Source organism: Erythrolamprus reginae, chromosome 1, assembly GCF_031021105.1.
Source record: "Erythrolamprus reginae isolate rEryReg1 chromosome 1, rEryReg1.hap1, whole genome shotgun sequence".
Classification (NCBI taxonomy): domain Eukaryota; kingdom Metazoa; phylum Chordata; class Lepidosauria; order Squamata; family Dipsadidae; genus Erythrolamprus; species Erythrolamprus reginae.
This window is the reverse complement of record NC_091950.1, coordinates 37451544-37476633: the sequence shown is the minus strand read 5'-3', so window position 1 is coordinate 37476633 and position 25090 is coordinate 37451544. Positions and strand designations below refer to the sequence as shown.

General features: G+C 43.7%; 1 protein-coding gene across 5 annotated transcripts in view; it reads right to left on the bottom strand.

The window, feature by feature from the left end:
• Nucleotides 1–25090, bottom strand: part of SAMD4A (sterile alpha motif domain containing 4A) — a 185804-nt gene that overhangs the window by 158923 nt on the left and 1791 nt on the right. For 2 of the 5 annotated variants that reach the window (XM_070749530.1, XM_070749568.1), the window contains exon 2: nt 23024–23817. In XM_070749530.1, coding sequence (XP_070605631.1) covers nt 23024–23219 — 196 coding nt within the window. In that variant the 5' untranslated portion in view covers nt 23220–23817. Of the gene's footprint in view, nt 1–23023; nt 23821–24334; nt 24357–24848; nt 24873–25090 lie in introns of those variants that run through there. The other 3 variants (XM_070749549.1, XM_070749558.1, XM_070749541.1) reach the window with 3 other exon arrangements.

Genomic DNA, 25090 nt, shown 5'->3' with positions numbered 1-25090 from the left:
GACAGGAACAATTTCCTAACATAAAAACACTGCACTGTTGCAGGATTTTTAGATTAGTAAAAGTAAGAGGAAATGGTTGAAATACAATGATATATCATACAGAGAAAACATACAGGTTTTGTTCTTCATTGATGTAAAGCAATGTTTTTCAAACTTTCTGCAATCACCGATCACTAAATAAACATTTTGAAAATGAAGGGACTACTCAATTCAACAAATGCTCCCCTGTTCTGTAAGAGTATTGGAATTCGCTTTGAAATAAAGACTGTGATCGCCTTAGCATATATTTCTTTGTTTAAAACCTTTTAAAATTGAATTTTGTTCCAAAAAAATAATCCAAAATTATGTATCACTTAGGCAAAATAAAACTGTATAAAATAATTATGTATCTCATTCCATACAATAATATATCTACTGGTTAAGAATCTTCAACAGAAACCTCTGGCTATTAAAATGGTAGGAAATGAAATCCCAAAAGTGCCTTTTCAAGTGGCAACTGGACTTCCTAACTCCCCCTCCCCATTCCAGGGGTGGGTTCATCCTGGTTCGGACTAGATCCCCCAAACTGTTAGTGACCAGCTGATGATGTGAAAATGGCATCACGGATCCGGTTCGGGCGGTGCTGGTCTGTAGGTGCGGCTATCTCTTTTTTTGGAATTTTCGGAGGAATTTTACATCTTTGGATAGCTTCTCTTCTTTCTCTGCTTCAAACAGAGCCCTCCTGCCCACCCCCTAATATTCACCTTTATTTCTTCACCTGAAGCACAGCTGATGAACTCCTCAAGCTGTGTTTTGGGCTGTATTACGCTACAGAGCATGCATGGAAGTGAAAATTCATGTGGAGATGCATGCAGGTGCATGAAATGTCACAACGTGAACCAGTGGCGAAGGTACGGCAGGTGGAACCCACCCTTGCCCATGTTTAGATATCAGGAAAGTAATGAGAATGGCAGATAATTCCTTCTTAGAAATGGACCTTCTGCAGCAATTGGAAAGTCTAAAAGGAAAATCAACTTATGATCACAATTGAGAACAAAATTTCTGTTTCTAAGGAAAATGTGTTTGATTTCTTTTACCTATTTGTTTGTTTGTTTATATTTCTATGCTGCCCAACTCCCTAGAGCAATGATGGTGAACCTGTGGCACGCGGAGCCATTGCCCTAGCTCAGCTCCAACGTGCATGAATGTGTTGGCCAGCTTATTTTTGGCTCACAGAGGCTCTGGGAGGGCATTTTTGGCTTCCAAAGAGCTTCCGGGGGGGGGATGGGTGAGGGTAAGCCTTTGGAGCCTGGGCAGGGCAAAATGCGAGCCTACCGGGCCCACCAGAAGTTGGGAAACAGGCCTTTTCGGCCTCCAGAGAGCCTCCAGGAGGGCAGGGGCAGTTGTTTTTGCCCTCCCCAGGCATTGAATTATAGGTGTGGGCACTTGGGCATGTGCGATAGCATGCACCCATGCTCTTTCAGGACCCGTGGGAAAAAAGGTTCACCATCACTGCCCTAGAGACGCAGGACAGCTCACAACAAAAATGAACATTCCCCCCAGGTCAATGGCTAGTCATCCCTCCCCCAAGGTCAATGGCCCCAGATCTTTATGGCCTTCCGGAGGCCAATAACATGGGAGTAGTGTGGATCTCAGGAGGAAGCTTATTTCACAGAGTCGGGGCAACCACAGAGAAGGCTCTCCCCTGTAAATCACTGATTTAGTAAAACACTATATTTCTTAAGGGAACTATGTAGACATTAAAGAAATCCAGCTTCCCCCACTGACTTTGATTGTTAGAAGCTGGATGCTGGCCTAAAAACCAGGAGACCATCAGTTCTACTCCTGCTTTAGGCATGAAGAGCCATCTGGGTAATTTGGGGCCAACCACCAGGAGACTGTAAGCTCTAGTCCCGTCTTAGAAATCCAAATTAATTGGGTGGCTTTGGGTCAGTCACTCTCTGTCAACCCAACATAGGGGTTTTGTGAGGAAAAAAGAGGAGGAGGAAGGAGTATTTGGTATGTTTGCTGCCTTGAGTTACTCATAAAGTTAATAATAATGATGATGATAATCATAATGATATTGATAATAATAATGATGATGATAATAATTACTAATTAATTACTAATTAATTAATTGGATTTGTATGCCGCCCCTCTCTGCAGACTCGGGGCGGCTAACAACAGTAACAAAACAGTATACAGCGGTCCCCCGATTATCGCGAGGGTTCCGTTCCAGGACCCCTCGCAATGATCGGTTTTTCGCGAAGTAGCGCTGCGGAAGTAAAAACACCATCTGCGCATGCGCAGATGGTGTTTTTACTTCCGCCGCAGCAGCGAGGAGCCGAAGATTGGGGTTTCCCCGCCGCCCACGCAAACTCCTCGCTGCTGCTGCGCCCGCCGCTTGTCCGCCCGCCGCTTGTCCGCCGCCTGCCCACGCGCCCGCCCTTCGCCCGCCCACGCCGTTCGCTCGCGCCGCTTCCCAGCTGAGTCCTGAAGCGAACTTCCGGAAGTTCGCCTTTGACGTTTGGCTTCGGGACTCAGTTGGGAAGCCGTGCGGCTGTTTTAAAACATTGCCGCCGGCATGGGGGGCTTCCTAGCAGCCCCCCAAACCCGGGTTGGGGGTCCGGGGGTGCTGGCAAGCCCCCCATGCCGGCGGCGACGTTTTAAAACAGCCGCATGGCTTCCCAACTGAGTCCCGAAGCCAAACGCGGAAGTTCGCCTTTGACGTTTGGCTTCGGGACTCAGTTGGGAAGCCGCGCGGCTGTTTTAAAACGTCACCGCCGGCATGGGGGGCTTGCCAGCACCCCCCCGAACCCGGGTGGCCGGGCGAGCAGCGAGCGAAGGGCGGGTGGCCGGGCGAAGGGCGGGCGAGCGGTGAAGGGCGGGCGAGCGGGTGCTGGGGGGGCTTCTCGCCCTCCCGCCAGCAAGAGGGGGAAGACCCAGGGAAGCCGCCCAGCAGCTGATCTGCCCGGCGCCATCTACGCATGCGTGGCCATAGAAAAAAGGGCGCGCATGCGCAGATGGTGTTTTTACTTCCGGGTTGAAAAATCACGATATAGCCGTTCGCAATGATCGGGATCGCGATATCCGGGGGATCACTGTAATCCAATACTAAAAAACAGTTAAAACCCATTATATAATAACCAATCATACACACAGACATACCATGCATAAAATTTTAAAGGCCTAGGGGGAGAGTGTATCTCAATTCACCCATGCCTGGCGGCAGAGGTGAGTTTTAAGCAGCTTACGAAAGGCAAGGAGGGTGGGGGCAATTCTAATCTCTGGGGGGAGTTGGTTCCAGAGGGCAGGGGCCGCCACAGAGAAGGCTCTTCCCCTGGATCTCGCCAAATGACATTGTTTGGTTGACGGGACCCGGAGAAGACCCACTCTGTGGGACCTAACTGGTCATTGGGATAATTAATATAATAATAATAATAATAATAATAATAATAATAATAATAATAATTTATTAGATTTGTATGCCGCCCCTCTCCAAAAACAAGGGGCCGCTCACAACAATAATAAAGATGGGATAAAAATCTAATAAATAAATAAATCAAGAAAATAAACAATCATTCCCCTTTAAAACTCACTCCCACCCACCCCAGACTTTCACTTAAACTCTCCATCTGCACACTCAGTTAAAATGAAAGCCAAAACCGCGGAATTGCACTTGCCTATATTTATCTCTCAGCACACCTCCTGTCCCTTCCTTTCATTCTGCTACAGCTGGAAGCTCTTTGGGGCAGAGGCCTTTTGTGGATCACGTTTCACCAGCCACTGAAGCATCACACAGTTGTGTGTACTTAAGATGGAAGCTTTGAGTGTTCCCACAAATCTAAGAGAAGGTCGCCTTCTTCAAACTGTATAATTAGGTCAGGGGTGAAATGCTCCCGGTTCATTACGGCCTGTCGGTCATCGGGAGAAACGGTCGCGAAGGGGGCGCAAGGTTCCTGGATGCCACTTGGGTTCTTTTACGCAAAGCATTCTGTGCATATGCAGAGGGTAAAAGAACTCAAATGGTGTCAGAATGCAGCTGCGAGAGCAATTATGGGCTTCTCCAAGTATGCCCATATCACTCCAACACTCCGCAGTCTGCATTGGTTGCCGATCAGTTTCCGGTCACAATTCAAAGTGTTGGTTATGACCTATAAAGCCCTTCATGGCACCGGACCAGAATATCTTCGGGACCGCCTCCTGCCGCACGAATCCCAGCGACTGGTTAGGTCCCACAGAGTTGGCCTTCTCCGGGTCCCGTCGACTAAACAATGTCGTCTGGCGGGACCCAGGGGAAGAGCCTTCTCTGTGGGGGCCCCGATCCTCTGGAACCAGCTCCCCCCTGAGATTAGGATTGCCCCCACCCTCCCTGCCTTTCGTAAACTCCTTAAGACCCACCTCTGCCGTCAGGCATGGGGGAACTAAAACACCTCCCCCTTGCCCATGTTGTTTGTTGATTGATTGACTGTGTGCCTGTTTTTTTATATATACTGGTTTTTATGAGATTACTAATTTTAAATTGTAATTAGATTGGTGGGCATTGGATTTGGTATTATGTACTGTGCTGTTTTTTTATTATTGTTGTGAGCCGCCCCGAGTTTGCGGAGAGGGGCGGCATATAAATCCAATAAATCTAATCTAATCTAATCCGGGCGGTACTTTGCGTTCCCTTCAGGCCGGCTCTCCAACGACGGACAGGCATGAGTGAACCAGGAGCATTTCATTCCTGAATTAGGTCCATGTCTGAATTTAAAAGACTGAATTCAACTTTCAACAAGATAAAGCTAAGACAAGAGGCAACAGGTGGGTGCAAAGCTGGCAGGAAAGGGGAGGAAGGCCTAGAAACAGCTGAGTATTATTTTTACTAGGTTGAGAAATCCACAGTGTCTCTCAATGCAATCCTGGTAAGATTTCGTCCTCCGTAGAGTCTCTCTTCTCCTACAGCAACTGTACAACCAGGAGAAATGCCTAAAGATACTGCAATTGGAAGGAAATCACAAGGAACCAATAACAATTAGAAAGAAAAACTTTGCTCTTTTTGCAAAAACATTAATAATCCAAATCCAACTCCTGGTTTGCTCATGTCTGTTGGTCGTCAGACAGTTGTGAAGGCAGAGTGAGACTCTGCCCACCCACCTGGATGTCGCCATCTATGTTGCAGACAGCAATACATTGTTAGTTTTTATATATTGCCAATTATTAATAAATAATTATTAATAAATAATTAATAAAATATAAAATAAAATAAAATATTGTCTCTCCTTATCTCATTTATCTTTTCTTCTTTTCAAATATGTTCACCTATACTTTTATATCTTTTCTTCTATTCTTTTCTTTACATATATTATTACATATTTTCCTCTTCAATGTGTATTATGTATTGGACAAAATAAATAAATAAATAAATAAATAAAATAAACCCAACTTGTTATGTACATAGTACTAACAAGGTATAATAACCCAAAGCAACACATAAAGTGGTACCTCTACTTACGAACTTAATTCGTTCTGTGACCAAGTTCTTAAGTAGAAAAGATTGTAAGAAGAAGCAATTTTTCCCATAGGAATCAATGTAAAAGCAAATAACGCGTGCGATTGGGGAAACCACAGGGAGGGTGGAGGCCCTGTTTCTTCCCAGGAGATGCCTAGAGAGGCCCCACGGAGGCTTCTCCCCACTTTTTCCGGCCCTGTTTCCTCCCAGGAGATTCCTAGAGAGGCCCCACGGAGGCTTCTCCCTACCTTTTCCGGTCCTGTTTCCTCCCAGGAGATTCCTAGAGAGGCCCCACAGAGGCTTCTCCCTGCCTTTTCCAGTTACAGTTTTGGAGGCTCGGGTTTGTAAGTGGAAAATGGTTCTTGAGAAGAGGCAAAAAAAATTTGAACACCCGATTCCTATCTAGAAATGTAGAGGCCTTTGTAGGTAGAGGTACCACTGTATACCTAAAAATCCTCCTCCTATTTTCCCCACAACCTGTTAGGTGAGTTGGGTTGAGAGAGAAAATAACTGGCCCAAACTCCCCACGCCAGTTTTTATGCTTAAGGCAAGACTAGAACTCACAGTCTCCTGATTTCTAGCATGATGCCTTAAAGTTGCCAAAGTTGGAAAAAGCTAATCTCTGCTTTGGTTGCTTGTCTTAAAGAATACAAGGGACTGAAAAATTGCTTCCATAAACTTCGGTGCTGCCAAACCAGTCACAATGATCAGCCAACCTAACATTTAATATTAGATTTGTTCCACTGTTATATTGTTTTTATTGCTGTTGTGAGCCACCCCGAATGTTCGGAGAGGGGTGCATACAAATCTAATAAATAAATAAATAAATTTCCAAATGGTAATGATCACTCATTAATGCATTAGCATCTAGATGCATTTTATATTCAATCTGTAAATAATGCAACCACTTGCAACGTGACAGGAAAAAAATGCTGTATTCTTCTTTAGAATTTCAAAATATGCTCTTAGCTTGTATAAGAGGTGCAGTTCTTCAAGCAACGTTTAAGGAAAAAGGATGTGGAAGCTGCCCAGAGCAGAACAAAAATAGTACATTTGAGAAGGCCACAGAAGTGTGTGGAGATACTCTTAAAGGGAAGAATGAAAAGGGATGGAACATAAAATGAAAGAAGGAAGAAAAATTCATATAATGAATCTACTGCAAAAAAACAAGGATGAAACAAAGCTGTTGCTTAATAGAAATGTTGCAAAGTCAAAAGGAGCAAGGAACAATTAAAACAGGCAGAGAAAATGCACAGAAATGTTGACAAAAATTAGACATTGTTTTGGAAGTAGGTGAAGAGGATTAAACAAAGACCCTCTGGCATCATGAATGAAATTAAAAATAAAAATGACTTGGGATGACGCTGCAATGAGGAAATGTTGGAAATGTAATTGAGAGAATGATAGCTAAATCCTCAATTTAGAATAGAATAGAATTTTATTGGCCAAGTGTGATTGGACACACAAGGAATTTGTCTTGGTGCATATGCTCTCAGCATACATAAAATAAAATATACATTTGTCAAGAATCATGTGGTACGACACTTAATGATTGTTATAGGGGTCAAATAAGCAATGAAGAAGCAATATTAATAAAAATCTTAGGATATAAGCAACAAGTTACAGTCATGCAGTCAACATGGGAGGAAATGGGTGATAGGAATGATGAGAAAAACTAGTAGAATAGCAGATTTAGTAGAAAGTCTGACAGTGTTGAGGGAATTATTTGATGGCGTTCGGAAAAAAACTGTTCTTGTGCCTAGTTGTCTTGGTGTGCAGTGCTCTGTAGCGACGTTTTGAGGGTAGGAGTTTGTGTCCAGGATTTGAGGGGTCAGTAAATATTTTCCCCGCCCTCTTTTTGACTCATGCAGTTTACAGGTCCTCAATGGAAGGCAGGTTGGCAGCAATTGTTTTTTCTGCAGTTCTGATTATCCTCTGAAGTCTGTGTCGGTCCTGTTGGGTTGCAGCACCAAACCAGACGGTTATAGAGGTGCAGATGACAGACTCAATGATTCCTCTGTGGAACTGTATCAGCAGCTCCTTGGGCAGTTTGAGCTTCCTGAGCTGGCGCAGAAAGAACATTACAGCTATAACTGGGACTGGAATATCCATCATTAGGCGAGGCAATTAAGTGAGTCATGCCCAATTTTATTATTATTTTTTTTTTTGCTGCAATTGTTAAGTGAATCACATGGTTGGTAAGCAAATCTGGCTCCCCCCACTGATTTTGCTTGTTGGAACCCAGGTAGGAAAGTCTCAAATGGCAATCAATGACCCCCATGTAATTACGGCATTATTAACACTACAATAAAGTGTCATGAATGTGTGCCAGTTGCCAAGAATCCAAATTTTGATTGTGTCACTCATCAAATTTGGTACAAATTTGCTAGGGCAGTGGCTTGTGTGGCAACAGATATGGCTCCACGTGCCACCTGTGGCACCCATCACTGCACTATATTATTACAGGAGATAAGTGAGGCCACCTGTGGTTGGGTGGGGCTGCTGTAATTAGTGCTACAGATAAAAAGAGCAGCATGCTGATTTAGCCTCGTGGAAGTTTATCTGATTCATAATTTCGTCAAGATTGTGGTTTTGCTGTTTCCCTGTTAAGATTGTGTGTGGACTGACTTTGGAATTGGACTCAATTTCCCAGTTATTGGGTGAGAAATTGGATTTCATTTAGCCTGTGCCTTGTGTGTACCAGAAAATCTCTTTGACATTTAAAAAGGGAGTTTTTTCTGGTTTTCTGTTGATAAAGACTTTTGGTTTTACTTCTATCATGTGGTGTGTGTCTTTTTGGACCAATTACCCTTTAATTACGGGCAGCTGGGACATGCCAGTAGAACACCTTCCCCAAGATCACTCTAAAGCCATTCTGAGTCTCCGGAGAGGGGCGGCATAGAAATCTAATAAATAATAATACATACCTTTAGAGATGACCATGTCAGGAGAAAGACAGAACTAAAATAAATGCAGTGGGAATCATCTGCCTAAGAAGCGTATATGATAAAACAGAAAAGACAGGATCAACAAATGAATGCAGAAGGAATGTGGAAGGAATACAAAAACAAATGCCAATACTGAAACAAGTATGCTGAGGTGGTCAAGTCATACAGAGAAAATGAAGATCAAACTGCAGTACAAGTGTAGGATGGGAGAAGAAATGGGATGAGAAGGAAGAAATGAAGGAAGCCGTAGCTGGATGAAGCTGAAGTTCCGCAAAAAGAAAGAGAAGTTTAAATGGCCATGTATAAAGTAGTAGTTGGATCTGCTGAAATTAAGGATGGTTTGCTGTTCTGCTGGGCTCTCTTGGTATGAGCCTCCCGAAAATTAAAGGGTACAAATTTCAGACACACACATGTTTGAAAATTCAAAACAATGTTCTTTATCACAAAATTCAAAAGAAACAAAGCACCCTTTTTGTATTGCAAAGAGCACTTGTCCCAAAACAACCTTGTAGGCTGTACAATTCCCTTAATCAGTCCTTAAGTACTTAGCTAGCAGCTGTGAAGAAACGTCACAGCCCTCCTTCTTCCAACAAAGTGAGACACACACACTTTGCTCTGCTTTGGTTTCAAAGGCGTGAAAAACCAACAAAGTCCAGAAAACAGCAAAACACGGTCCTCAAGAACTGCGATCAGATAATCTTCCACAAAGGCCAAACCAACACGCTGCTATTTGTATCAGCAGCTCTAATTACTAGAGCCCCACCCAAACACAGGTGGCCTCTCTTATCTCCTGTAATATTTCCTCAATTGGTCTCTTCTATGCATAACTCTGTGCCTGCGTGGGTCCAAGACTTCCGCATCCGAATCGACCGAAGATAATGGAGATTGGCTTCTTGGGCTGTGTGCCAAGCCCCCCTCTTCCAAGTCACCCCCACCTTCTTCTTCGTCCGAGGAAACTGCACTACCTGCCTCTGTTGGCAATAAAACAGGCCTATGACATGTTGATGTTTCCCCTGCATCCACCTCCACATTCCCTGGGGCAGGAGCTGGGCCAGAGCCAACCACAACAGTTTGCAAGGCAGAAAATGGTATGGAGAATTAAACCGAATGCCAATAGAGTAAATTTCTTTTGCTAACTTTAATCACTCTTATTGTTTCTTATTTGTGTCCAGTGCTAACACTGACTCCAAAAGGAAATTGTTTGAAGGTTGCATACTTATTTATATACATATACACATGTATGCATTATTTTTTTTACACTTCAGTTTACCTATCTGTGTTGCTATGTACTTTGACATAAAAGCATCTCTTGTAAAGACATGTTTCAAATAAGTGGTCATTGAAACATAACTTTTCCAACAGGCTACTTTAAAATTCATTCAAGCCATGCTCATATCCCATTTAACCAAACTTATGGCGAATAGGAATGCTATAACATGAGAAGTAAGCAGGCTATCCCATTGGCACAGGGATGTTAAGTAATGGTAGACTATCGGGGCTTGCGGAGCATATGGCTCGACATACAATTTGTTGTGAATGACTTGGCACAGGGATGTCATGTCATGGTAAACCCACGGTCCGTACGGAGTCTACGACCTTTGTGTGGTTTTTGATACTCTTCCATGGAGGGGGTGAAGAGATGCCGTCACACCAACGGTGGTGGACGGGACAAGGATACGGGTTAACAACTGGTCAACCCACCTCTGTCGTCAGGCATGGGGGAATTGAGATATCCCTTTCCCCCTAGGCCTATACAATTTATGCATGGTATGTTTGTATGTATGTTTGGGTTTTTAATAAGGGTTTTTAGTTATTTTAAATATTAGATTTGTTATATGCTGTTTTTATTGTTGTTGTTAGCCGCCCCGAGTCTACGGAGAGGGGCAGCATACAAATCTAATAAATAAATGAATAAATGAATGAATGAATGAATGAATGAATGAATGAATAAATAAATAAATAAATAAATAAATGAATAAATAAATGAATAAGCAAACAAACAAACAAACAAACAAACAAATGTAGCAGTGGGTGGCACAATGATCAGACACTTGGGTAAACTCCCCTAGCCTTCACTGAGTCAATGTAGTGCAGATGTTGGGACTGGCATTTTTCCACAGACCTGTAGTGGTGCCTGCGTGAGCTGGGGCAGGCTTAGGTGTGGGACCTGGGGGCCAAGATAGAGAAGTAAGCAGGCTATCCCATATTGCTAAGTCTCTCCACTGCAGATGAAGAACTGCAAACTCTAGCTATGAGTTAGAACGGCCCATTTATCCCCCTTCCAACCCTTCAGGCCCCAGTGCTCTTACACCCAATAATTTATTTTTATTTTGCTTTCTTGACTAACTTCATAAGATTAGATCACTTTAAACTCTTTTATGCAGTGTGGTGGCATTCATGAAAGACACCACAACACTGTTCCTAAACAGACTATATAAGGAAATAGCCTAATTCCCAGCAGGGTTTACCACCACGAATTCAAACAGAGAAACCTCTCCGTCTTGGAATGGAGCCCTGGAGTGATTTCCTAAAAATAAATTTCGGAGTAGCTTTCTATGCTTTGCAAAATTCAGCAGGAAGCTACCATCAAATGGCCCCAGCAACAGCTGCCCTCAAACCCTCCAAGCCTTATGTTCTCATGTGAACTGGAAGAACACTCACCATTCTCCTCCACAATGAACAGTGGGGGCTCTGTTCAGAATTACACTGAGGCTGGACAAAAGGGGAAGGGGGGAACGACACGTTTTTAGCACCATCACCCCCCCTCCCTTAACAAAGCATGTGCTAGTTGTGGGGTATAAACACTTCATTCACAGGCAGCAACAACTGTTTTATTTTATTTTAAAAATTGGTAATAAATAATCAAGTGGATGTTTATTTTGCAAGTGACAATGGAGTCAAATGGTACAGCTGTGCAACAGATCCAGATTTGAAGGGTGGGATAGAAACATAGAAGACTGGCAGCAGAAAAAGACCTCATGATCCATCTAGTCTGCCCTTATACTATTTTCTGTATTTTATCTTAGGATGGATATATGTTTATCCCAGGCATGTTTAAATTCAGTTACTGTGGATTTACCAACCATGGCTGCTGGAAGTTTGTTCCAAGGATCTACTACTCTTTCAATAAAGTAATATTTTCTCATGTTGCTTTTGATCTTTCCCCCAACTAACTTCAGATTGTGTCCCCTTGTTCTTGTGTTCACTTTCCTATTAAAAACACGTCCCTCCTGGACCTTATTTAACCCTTTAATATATTTAAATGTTTCGATCATGTCCCCCCTTTTTCTTCTGTCCTCCAGACTATACAGATTGAGTTTATTAAGTCTTTCCTGATGCGTTTTATGCTTAGGACCTTCCACCATTCTTGTAGCCCGTCTTTGGACCCGTTCAAATTTGTCAATATCTTTTTGTAGGTGAGGTCTCCAGAACTGAACACAGTAGTATTCCAACTGTGGTCTCACCAGCACTCTATATGGCGGGATCATAATCTCCCTCTTCCTGCTTGTTATACCTCTAGCTATGCAGCCAAGCATCCTACTTGCTTTCCCTACCGCCTGACTTTTGAGACTGTCAGAAATCACTAGGATTAGGATTAGGTTAGGATGTGATTAACAGGCACACATCGCCCTGCTTGTGCACTTCTTTAACCAAACTCATCTCCGGATTGTGCATCATCTTCACAGGGCAGCTGCATGAATAAACAACACAACGCAACACAAAACAAAACCCCTAAGAATGTTGCAAACCCTAAATCTCTGTGCACAAAATATACCAAATAATCTATCAGCTGTCTACAGCTCTTTATTCTCCAAAGAATTACTTTTAAAAGTCTGAGGATAAACAAACACATAACGCAGGCACAGAGGTCCTATGTTTGATATCTTCAAATAACACATGCCCAGCATTTCATAAACGGCAACACTGCATATCCATACATTATTAGGCTAGCTACATACATACAGTACATAGCATTACTTGCAAGCAAGGGCAGCAGCAAGAGCTGCTTTAAGCCCTTGAGAACAAATGTAGCCTCATAGTCCAGCTTCTTAATCTCTTAACATGCTACCTGATCTAGCTCAAGCCCTTCAGTAGAAAACCAAACCAAATCCAAGCGCCTAATGTAGCTTCCCTCAAGCTCCTGTTTGCTCAGGCAGTAGAAATTTCCTTCCTCTCTACCCCATTCTCAAGCAAAATTGAGGAAAGACATCCAACTAGGAATGGATGCCTTCGGTTGGCAATAATAATAATAATAATAATACTAATAATACTAATACTACTACTACTACTACTAATAATAATAATAATAATAATTTATTAGATTTGTATGCCGCCCCTCTCCGAAGACTCGGGGCGGCTCACAACAACGATAGAAACAATATTATACTGCCAAAAATCTAATATTAAAAAAAAACTAAAAACCCTATCATAATTAAAAACCAAACAGCACATACATACCAAACATAAATTATAATAAGCCTAAAACAAATGGGTCACTTGTTCAGTTTTCACTCTGGATATTTTACTTGGTTGGAGGAGGAGGAGGAGAAATGCTGTATTTTTTAACTTTTGTGATTTTTACCCAAGGAAGCTACATTTAATTTAGATTTAGACTATCCACTGTTGACCTCACCCGATTCTTAAGAGGTCAGCAAGGGGCGTGCATAAGTGCATCAGCGTGCCTTCCGTTCCCAGTCCTAATGTTTCTCTCTTACCAGTATCATGTCTATAAACATTGTTATATCTTTGTATACTACCAATACGTATTTGAAAAATAAATTAATAAAATAAATAGAGCTTTTCTTACACTACTAAAAACTACAGCTAATTTATGGAATGTTTATAAGATAATTGAAAATTATAGATTTAAAAACACAGTCTATCCCCAATGTTTAGAATGACACAATCCCCGAGTGTGCCAATGAACAAAAAGGCCTTTGAGTGTACATATGTAGATGAACTTTGCCTCAAATAGATATACACCAACTGATACCAGAAGGAATTTTTTTTACCAGTTCTTATTGTCAGTCCTGATTCAGTCTTGCAAAGGGTAAAGAAACTAAATTAAAAAAAGCCCACTGCAACAATATAGCCAAGAAAGCTTCAAGAGTTGTAAACCTACCGTAATCCTATGTAGCTTCTGCTCTGGCAATCTCACACTACTTACCAGAGCTTACAAAACATTTGCCAGACCCATCCTCGAATACAGCTCATCTGTTTGGAACCCATATCGCATCTCAGACATTAACACCCTTGAAAATGTCCAAAGATACTTCACCAGAAGAGCCCTTCACTCCTCCACTCGAAATAGAATACCCTATGAGACTAGACTTTCAATCCTGGGCCTAGAAAGCTTAGAACTAAGACGCCTTAAACAAGATCTAAGTATTGCCCACAAGATCATATGCTGCAACGTCCTGCCTGTCGGCGACTACTTTAGCTTCAACCACAACAACACAAGAGCACACAAAAGATTTAAACTTAATATTAATCGCTCCAAACTTGACTGTAAAAAATATGACTTCAGTAACCGAATTGTCGAAGCGTGGAACTCATTACCGGACTTCATAGCGTCATCCCCAAACCCTCAACACTTTACCTTTAGATTATCTACGGTTGACCTATCCAGATTCCTAAGAGGTCAGTAAGGGGCGAGTACAAGTGCACTAGAGTGCCTTCCGTCCCCTGTCCTATTGCTCTCCTATATCTCCTATACCTTTCTTCTATTCCTATATCTCTTCTTCTATTTTTTCTTAGATATATTTTACTATGAGTATCTCCTCTATAACCTTCATCATGTATTTTACTATGTGTATATAGATATATATATATACCCATTAAAACTCTCATTGTGTATTGGACAAAATAAATAAATAAAAATAAATTTTAAAAAATTCATTCCCAAAATTAAAAAAAAGACCTATTTGAGAATCTACTGAAAAGGCTTGACTAGGGTCAATACCTTTACCTGAAATTACCATCAGCCACCATACACTTTCTCCCCCATGACTCAGCTGCACTTTGCACACTTGAACTCTGACTGTTCATAAGAAGATACACTGAGCATTCTCAGTTATGGTTGCTGTTATGTACTGAGTTGTACATGGTTTCACCCAGGTCCAGCATTTCAGTGGCAGAACGCTCAAACGCTATTGGTTAATGCTATCTGACAGCTGCTGGGCTAGCTGTCAGACTGCAAGTTGCTGGTTGTACAGGGAAGTTGCCCACTAAAGAAGTTCCTCTTGAAGTCTGTCTCCTGTCGTTATTCCCACAACTCAACTGTGGCAGCGAGAGCTTGGGACTAGCAGGATGAAGACAATCTATTTAGGCATTGCAACCAGCCTGGCAGTTTTCCCCGAGGGACCCCTGACACCTCGCTGATCATGTCTGCCTTCCATCCACCAGCGCTTTTCAACCCAGCAAAAGAGAAACAGGAGTCTTACATGAGGAGATTTGAATGCCTCCTAAAAGCAAATGATCTGTTGGGTCTGACAGATAACCAAACAAGAGCACTTTTCTTGAGTCACTATCAGACCCAACTCCAGTACATGCCGTACTGTGGCAGGCCCTGCAAGTGACTTTGAAAACCCACTACGCTCCTACTCCTTCCAAAGTCACCAAGCGCTATGATTCCTGCAGCGGATACAGCGGGAGGCCAAGACAATCAACCAATACTTTATGTGGCTGCCCTCCATAAACCCACAGATCACTGCGAATTCAGAGACTTTAATGACACCCAGTTAATATGCAGCATTCAGGACATCCACTTCGTGGAAACTATAGTTTAATGTTTCCAAATGTAAAATAATGCACTTGGGCAAAAGGAATCCTCAATCTGAGTACTGTATTGGCAGTTCTGTGCTAGCAAAAACTTATTTATTTATTTATTATTTAGATTTGTATGCCGCCCCTCTCCGCAGACTCGGAGCGGCTCACAACAGAATAAAACAATTTATAACAAATCCAAATATAATTTAAGATATTTAAAAAACCCAGGTTTGATTAAAAAAAAACCCATTTACTAAACAAACATACATACAAACATACCATGCATAAATTGTATAAGCCCGGGGGAGATGTCTCAGTTCCCACATGCCTGACGACAAAGGTGGGTTTTAAGGAGCTTACGAAAGGCAAGGAGAGTAGGGGCAGTTCTAATCTCTGGGGGGAGTTGGTTCCAGAGAGTCGGGGCCGCCACAGAGAAGGCTCTTCCCCTGGGGCCCGCCAACCGACATTGTTTAGTTGACGGGACCTGGAGAAGGCCCACTCGGGACCTAATCGGTCGCTGGGATTCATGCGGCAGAAGGCGGTCTCGGAGATATTCTGGTCCAGTGCCATGAAGGGCTTTAAAGGTCATAACCAACACTTTGAATTGTGACCGGAAACTGATCGACAACCAATGCAGACTGCGGAGTGTTGGTGAAACATGGGCATACCTAGGTAAGCCCATGACTGCTCTCGCAGCAGGATTTAGGGGTAGTGATTTCAGACAGTCTCAAAATGGGTGAACAGGCGGTAGGGAAAGCAAGTAGAATGCTTGCCTGCATAGCTAGAGGTATGTATGTATGTATGTATGTATGTATGTATGTATGTATGTATGTATTTATTTATTTATTTATTTATTTAGTTCTATTTTTTTATGCCGCCCTTCTCCTTAGACTTGGGGTGGCTTACAACATGTTAGCAATAGCACTTTTTAACAGAACCAGCATATTGCCCCCACAATCCGGGTCCTCAGGTATAACAAGCAGGAAGAGGGAGATTGTGATCCCACTATATAGAGCGCTGGTGAGACCATCAGTTCTGGAGACCTCACCTACAAAAAGATATTGATAAAATTCAACGGGTCCAAAGACGGGCTACAAAAATAGAGGAAGGTCTTAAGCACAAAACCTATAGAAGACTGACAGCAGAAAAAGACCTCATGATCCATCTAGTCTGCCCTTATACTATTGCCTGTATTTTATCTTAGGACGGATCTATGTTTATTCCAGGCATGTTTAAATTCAGTTACTGTGGATTTACCAACCACGGCTGCTGGAAGTTTGTTCCAAGCATCTACTACTACTTTCAGTAAAATAATATTTTCTCATGTTGCTTTAGATCTTTCCCCCAACTAACCTCAGATTGTGCCCCCTTGTTCTTGTGTTCACTTTCCTATTAAAAACACTTCCCTCCTGAACCTTATTTAACCCTTTAACATATTTAAATGTTTCGATCATGTCCCCCCTTTTCCTTCTGTCCTCCAGACTATACAGATTGAGTTCATTGTCTTTCCTGACACGTTTTATGCTTAAGACCTTCCACCATTCTTGTAGCCCGTCTTTGGACCCGTTCAATTTTGTCAATATCTTTTTGTAGGTGAGGTCTCCAGAACTGAACACAGTATTCCAAATGTGGTCTCACCAGCGCTCTATATAGCGGGATCCCAATCTCCCTCTTCCTGCTTGTTATACCTCTAGCTATGCAGCCAAGCATCCTACTTGCTTTCCCTACCGCCCAACCACACTGCTCACCCATTTTGAGACGGTCAGAAATCACTACCCCTAAATGGGTAGCACAGATGCTTTGAGAAGGTGCCCATTGCCTGATTCACTCACTGACATTTCTCCAGTCCTCTTCATTGAACTTGTTAACTCTGACTTTGTCACTTCAGGTGAGGTGGGTAGGCACATAGCCACAGACCCCTCTCTCAGAACTGTGTGGAGGGGATGGCCAAAGGACCCGGTCAAACCAGACTTCAAGCCCTATACGCAATGACAACACAAACAGAACAAGGCGGGCGGATCCTCTGGGGTGACCAAGTGGTAATTCTGTCCAGCTTGTGAGCTGGCATTCTTAGGGTGCTACATGAGGGCCATCCGAGGATTGTCTGGATGATATCCTTCACTAGGAGTTATGTGTGATGGCCAAATATGCACTCGGAAATTCAAAAATGGATTGTGTAAGCCTTGCCCAAGAGTACAGGACAGCTCCCCCAAGTGCCAATTGGGAAAAACCAAAAGCCCCTTGCTCACATTTACATATAGAGTTTGCAGTGCGATTTCATGGCCAGACCTTCATGATCCCATGGGATGCCTATTCCTAATGGATCAAATTTTTCAAATAGGCTCAACCTAGTCACCGGAGGACCGTAATCAGGTCCTCCGGTGACTATTTGTCATCCATCGGCTACCAAATGATCTGGTATCGAATAGCGGGCCCCAGTTCACCTCAACCCACTTCGAGGGGTTCCTAGCGGACTTGGCGATCCGTCATGCCCTGTCCATGCTGTCCATCCAGCATCGAATGGGCTTGTAGAACGATTTGTTCGATCCATCAAGGAGGCTTTAAGGCTTGACCCCAGGGACTAGCAGGCCAGGGTTGGCAAGTTCCTCTTAACCCAGCATATCACCTCTAGTGCAACCACAGGCCACAGCCCAGCCAAACTCCTCATGGGTCGCAGGCTTCAATCAGTCTTAGACCGCCTGTACCCTAACTATGAACCAAAACAAAATAGCAAACCAAACCAAACCACTAGGTCCCTTCACCATAGGAGACCTAGTATTCACTCGAAATTACGTTGAGTAGGTCGAGAAAATCTTAGGCCCAGTGTCCTACTCAGTGTGATTAAGCGATGGCTGACAGTGGAAATGGCACATTGACCAACTTAGAAAGCGAGTAAAGGGCGAAACCCATAAAATATAAATAACTATACTCCTTCCTTAGCTAACTGATGGAGCCAGAAGACTTACCTGAGGCGCCAGGAGTCCAGTGGCGATCACATGATGAACTGGTTCCAATATACAAAGAGGCCACACCCAAAAGCTTCCAGAAGCTTCCAAGCTCAGATCCAGGAGCAGTGGCAGACCTATCTACTTAGGCTACTACCACCTCACCCATGACTGAGCTTTGCAGGTCAGGGAAGATTCCTAAACACCCCGCCTACCTGCGTGATTATGTATGCTGCATGGATTGTTCCATCCAGGAGAGGAGGGGTGTTATGTACTGACAATTGTACATGGTTTAACTCAGGTCCATGTTTGAGGGTGAGAATGCTCAAACGCTATTGGCTAATGCAGCTCCCTACAAAAGGGCTAGCTGTCAGACTTCAAGTTGTTGTTTGTACAAAGAGGTTGTCTAGTAAAGAAGTTCCTTTTGAAGTCCGTCTCTGTCATTATTCCCACAACTCAACAGTTACTAAAATAAATAAATAAAAAACTAACATACTGTACTTCTGAAACCAGCAATGCATTTTTCTTGACTAACTGTATTAGAACTTTTATACTGAACTGAAATGGGGAAACCTGAACCCAAGGGCCATTCTCTCCCTCACCAATTAAAGAAACATTTGCAGTATTAGAAACACCTGTAAAGCATTCCTGCTCCAGGTGTCTCGATCTTTCTCTTTGAAAATTCCCTAGGTCAGGGATAGGCAAAGTTGGCTCTTCTATGACTTGAAGACTTCAACTCCCAAAATTCCTGAGCCAATCATGCTAGCTGAGGAATTCTGGGAGTTGAAGTCCATATGTTATAGAAAAGCCAACTTTGCCTATCTCTGCCCTAGGTACCATTGTTAAGGATCTTTTAGGAAAGGCTTTACCCCTGGTTCCTTGAAGCTGCTGATCCCTAGAAGCTGGATGACATGCAAGAGATTAGACTGCCATTTGTCACAAAGATATATTCTGTTAATCTTATGAATCTTATGAATCCCCAAAGGTGAGGGTTGAAGTTGAGTCCAAATCATTCAATTGATGGGAGGAGTTTGCAAGGAGTCAGGGTTTCAGCCAAGTCAATATCCATGCCCAGGTAATGTCCTAGAGCAGTGATGATGAGCCTATGGCACGGGTGCCACAGGTGGCATGCGGAGCCATATCTGCTGGCACGCAAGCCGTTGCCCTAGCTCAGCTCCAACCGGCATGTGTGTGCCGGCCAGTTGATTTTTGGCTCGCACAGAGACTCTGGGAGGAGGTTTTTTGCTTCCAGAGAACCCCCAGGGGGATAGGAGAGGGCATTTTTACCCTCCCCTGGCTCCAGGGAGGCCTCCAGGAAGGGGGAGAAGCTGGTTTGCCTTCCCCAGGCATTGAATTATCGGTGTGGGCACTCATGCATGCGCAATAGCACATGCTCATGCTCTTTAGGCACCCGAGGAGAAAAAGGTTTGCCATCACTGTCCTAGAGTGCTCAAAGCATTGGCTTACATGATCCCCATTCTTTTAAGAAATCACTGGTCTTTATTTCAGATGGGAAATCTAAGGCTACTGTAACAGTGTGGTTTGTCTAATAAATCCAAGGTAGACATGAAGCTTGAATGAGCAGCCTCTCAATTTGCTCCTCACAATACAATCTTATGCAGGTCTACTCAAAATTTAGCTCAAGTTTGTTTATATAAGAAAAAATGTGTTGCCTCTCAGCATTGCTTCCCACACAGTTTACACAAACTAGACGACCTATAAAACATCTTAAAACATCACTCTAGAAATTCTTGAAAAATGGTTTTATCGTGTAACAATGACTCCACACATTGGGTATTATCTCAGAAAACATTCCAGGTTGCTATCTACCTAACCTCAAACAGATACTTGATGTCAAAAATTCAGCAACCCTTCCAGTCTGGCACTCTTTTAGAACAAAATGTCCAAAATTCCTTAGTTGCAAACCCAGAACATTTGAAAGGTGCCAGATTGGGAAAAGCCAATGTACAAGATTGAGATTTTAGTACACTGAATGTATTAGTATTTTATAGTAATACAATATATAATGTAGCCTCATTGTATGGCAAGCTAGGTGTATGTTTAGATCAGTGTAAAGTTTTCATTGGTTTTTGCATATATTTTATCATTCTCGTTTAGCCCAGTGGTTTTCAATTTTTGGCAACTTTAAGATGTGTGGACTTTTAAAAGATTACTCCTCTCTCCCTCTAGACCAAGGGTCTTCAAACTTGGCAACTTTAAGGCTTGTGGACTTCAACTCCCAGAATTCTCCAGCCAGCCTATACAGTAGAACCTCGACTTACGAATTTAATTGGGAAGGAGGCTCGTAAGTCGAAAAGCTCGTATGACGAAACATTGTTTCCCATAGGAATCAATGGAAAAGCGATTAATGCGTGCAAGCCCAAAAATAAGAAACCGGCCGCCACCACCGAAGGAGGCTTGAGCCTCCCGATCCTCCCCGCACCTTTGCCATGCATGTCAGGAGAGAGAGGGAAGGAGGGAGAGAGAAGCAGACGGGCAGCAGCCGCAGCGGAGGCCAAGTCTCGCTCCGGGCTGTGCCCCCTCTGAGCGCTCACTGCCTGTCCCTGTCAGCGGCCCAGCCACCTTCACCCGCCCGGACAACCGCCAGAGAGGCTCCTCCGGAGGGGCGCACGGGGAAGGGCTTGAGCCGCCGCCTTCTCCTTTCCCCGTGGGAGCACCGCACCTCTTGTCTGCCTGGCCTGAGAGGCACGAAACCGGTGCTCATGCCGGGCGGCCCGCCTGGAACGCCAGCAATGCCGCCGGGCCAATTGCTGAACGGGGGCAGGGCGCGGAAGGAGGCGAAGGCGAGGAGAGCGCTGCTAACTGCAAGAATCTTGTAGAAGTTTGCCCGGAGGCGCTGCCCACATCTCAGAAGGGAAGAGGCGTAGGGAAAAAGCGGGGCAAAAAGTCCTGAAAACACCGCCAAAGCCGGCATCCCAAACCGTACGCGAGGGAACTCTCAGGAAGAAGGATGAGTCAGAGGCAGGTCTTGCCGGGCCGATTGCCGAGCGGGGGCGGGGCGCGGAAGGAGGCGAAGGCACCGCCGCACCGGCCCCCATCCCGAAATGCTCGTATATAGAGCAGCTCGTATGTCGAGGTTCTACTGTAGCTGGCTGGTGGCTGCTACTATAGCTGCTACTGGAGCTATGCTGGATGGAGAATTCTGGGAGTTGAAGTCCACAAGCCTTAAAGTCGCCAAGTTTGGGGACTTCTGCTCTAGACAGATATAAACAATCTTGATAAATCAACACATTTTCTAATATTTTAATTTTTTTTTTAAAAAACCTCTTCCTCCCAAATTCCATCCCCAATCAATAATCAAGTTACAAAAACCTATCCTTTAATTTGCATTACTATAGCTTTTAAAAAAAATTTTGTTCTGCATTGGTAAACTTTAATTAAATTATTGTTAAAGAAAAAAAATAAGTGGGGACTTGAGTCCCAGAATTCTGCAGGCAGCACGCTAGGAATTGAAGTCCACACATACCTTAAGTTGCCACGGGTTGAAAAATTCTGGTTTAGCCTATCACACCGCATATATAAAAGGAGGTTTAAGTGGATATATGCAAACTTTCTCTTAGCCATAAATCACAAGTTCTAAGTAGTTGTGCAGCTTGTGCTTTGCTCAGCCAGTTTAAACAATGTGGCAGAACTAGTTAGAAGTGCACCACATAATTCACTATAAACTATCATTTTCAAATCACAATAGCTCGATCAGTTATGCCAGTACCAAACAAATGTGAACTAGCCAATAATTACTATTCTCTCTTAAGCTAACTCTTCACTGTTCACAATAAAGAGATAATAACATGGAAATATATAGAACTGATAAAAATTATTAGGATAATATATGCGAAGAAAAAATAAAAATACATTATTAAAATGTGATGTCTTTTAAATTTTTGTCAGTATCTGCACAAGGATTTTGCATGGTCACCCCAGAGAATTTAAAAAGAAACTTTATAAATGGATGTCAAAACTTTTTTTCACTGTTGAGAAAAATGACTTTTTCCCTTGCTCTTTAGTAGCAATTTGTAGCACTGGTGGTGCTACAAATTTCCAGACTCTTTACACGTGGGAAAGCAGTGAGAATGAATGTAGATCCAGTACAATTGTTTGTAAAAATCAATGTCCTCCATCTCTTCTTTAACACATTCAAGATGAACACTTAATTCTTTTTTGCTGCACATCATGGATTTGCAACCCTTCCTCATAGGGGAAATAATAATATAAACACGTTCTAAAGTATCAATTTAAACACGTACTGTATATATTTTCTACAGTAAAATAATATTTCAACCTATTGGCAAAGCCACAAAGAACCACGAGAAGTTTTTTGCTGAAAAACCCATCAGTCACAAGTTCTTATGAAAGAATGAGCTTTCCCAGATTGCTAAAATTGACGCAAGTCATATAAACACACACACACACAAGCACCTATGCACACCCTCCGAGGAGCAAAGGCAAGAACTACTCAACATCCTTCACAAGGTAGCATTAGGCTTTTGCACGCTGCTGAAGAACAGAGGAAATCCTATTTCCCCCAAAAAAGCCTAGGAAATCCAGACTCTACGTGACCTGACTTAGTTATTAGACAGCAGGTTTTACGGGAGGGAGGAAAACGGTATTTACAACCATTCATGCTACCCGTAGTTACAGCAAAGCTTACGCTGAATGAGGTTGCAGAGGGGGAAAGTATCATCAGGAAGTTACTCCCAGTTGCTGCCGTTAACAGAGTGGGTTTTTGGAAGAGCGGTTTCTATGCAGCAACCTCAAAAACCCACCACCTTTCAAATATGCATCCTCATGTACATCGGAGAACAATGTGGCATCCAAAATGGTCTGGATGCACCAAAAGGGAGGGGAGGAGAAAGAGGAGGTGGACTCACCAGGGCTGTTGGCTTCGTTTTCCAGAACGTGCAGTTCTGTGCAATCGGCCAGGGAGTGCTCAAGGCAGAGCTGAAGGAAACGGGCCTGGCTCCGGGTCACTCTCTTCAGTAAGGAAAGCAAAGCGACTGTCTGCTCGCACTCGTTCCAGCCTTTGAACCAACCTGCCAATACTCCAACCTGGTCTCGAAACATCATGGTTGGTGCAAGTGAATCTCGGCGTGCAATATCGAGAACAGGAAAAAAATATATCTGTGTGGGGCACTCCCTGATATATAGATATATTTTTGCAAGGGGGGAAAAAAAGTAGGAGAATCCCCTAGAAGTTCCTTTTTTTTCTCTTCCCACCCACGCCTTTTTTTTAAAAAAACCTCTATTTTACAACGTTGTTAACTACAGAAATAGGACAGATGTTTGGAGAGGGATTCCAGAGGTTTGCTTAACTCTTCTTCTTCCTCGACCGTCCAAAAGGCCACTGGCTGCTTCTTAATTCTGCCAAGGATGATGACACATGGTGGCAAGGAAAAAACAGACACACTGCGTGGTCTGTGTGTGGACTTGTACAGCTGTTTATTTCTCAACAAGGCACAGCAATGTATGAAGATGTCGAGAGAGGATATGGGTTAACGTAGTTGTTTTCTTTTGGGTGTTTCCCCCTCCCTTTTCGCTCTTTTCCAGTCTGGTTATTCTAGCCCAGGGCTGGTGTTGGCTCTCCTTCCTCGGGCAGCTTTCTGGACCATGCACGGGTCACAGCATTCCTTGCTAGGGGAAGTGTAGAAAATAGAAGCCTTCACAACTGCTGGAGAGGAGGAGGGGATGGAGAGAGAGAGAGAGGGAGGGGGGAAAAAGAAGAATTTCGCTGTGAGATGAGACACTCTGAAAGGCAACAAGCTATGATTCAGCATGACAAACAACGCGGCTTACTTCCTAATACGACAGAAGGGAAATTTGGGATCAACAATCGCCCGAGAGCAAGAGGGGTGGGCTTAGGGAGGGGCTCGGTGAGTGGGGCAGCCAGGGGTTGGTGTCCTTCTTTCTGCTAAAAGGACCACCCTCTCCCAAGACATAACAGGTTCTAGGGGCAAAAGGAAGAGATGAGCAGAGAGATAATGAGGCGCTAGAAATGCAGCCCACACACAGGCAGCAGAGGGAGTGATGGAGAAGTGTGGGCTTCACATCAGAGAGATTTAAAAAAACAACCACCCACCCACCCTGCTACACACAGCGGGTGAGGACAGAGCTCCCTGTTGCTTATTGTACAATCTAAGCACTTCTCCCCCAGCCGCCCCCCCCCCCCCAAGACAGGAATGTACCTGGCTGGGAGAGAGGACTGCAACTGATCATTCATACACAAGGAGAAAAGGGGGTGGTGGGGGAGAGAGAGAGAGAACTTAACACTGCGGCTATAGATAGCTAATGCAAACCAGCCCAGGTTCTATGCTGAGGAAGAGAAGGCTGCTGCAGCTTCAACTACAGAATCCAACCACAGTCATTCACCAGCCCCCGCTGGATGTAGACTCCAAGCAAACAGCAGGCAGGAGACAAAAATAAACTCTCAGACAACACCCCCCCCCTTCTTTGCCCAAGACCATAGCACACACTTCAGCAGAAACCCAGAGGGGCGGGTGGGGTGGAAACCCAAGGAAGTCTTTCGGGAGTTGGGCGTCATAAAAATCAAATTAATAAAATTAATAAATAAATAAGGGAAAGTCACCATTTTCATACTCCTTTAAAAAAAACAGGGGATGAACACCAGCTCTCCCCCCACCCACTTTTTCACTCTCACCACGGAGTGTCCTAGATGCAATTCGCACACTTCTTATTCACCCCTATTTCACAAGGTGGCGTCCATCTCTCTCTCCTTCTCTCTGCGGTGGAAATCTCCAACTGAGGGTAGGTTTCTTCCAGGGGTTTGCACAAATTGATGGAAAAAAGGCTTCTAACAGTCGCTCAGAAGCTCCAGGACTACAACTCCCATCACCCCAGCCAAGATGGCAACACGGCTAACTAAGGGCAGCTATTGGAAATCCTTGACACTTCTGGAGAGTCCCAAGGTGAGAGTAGGGCTT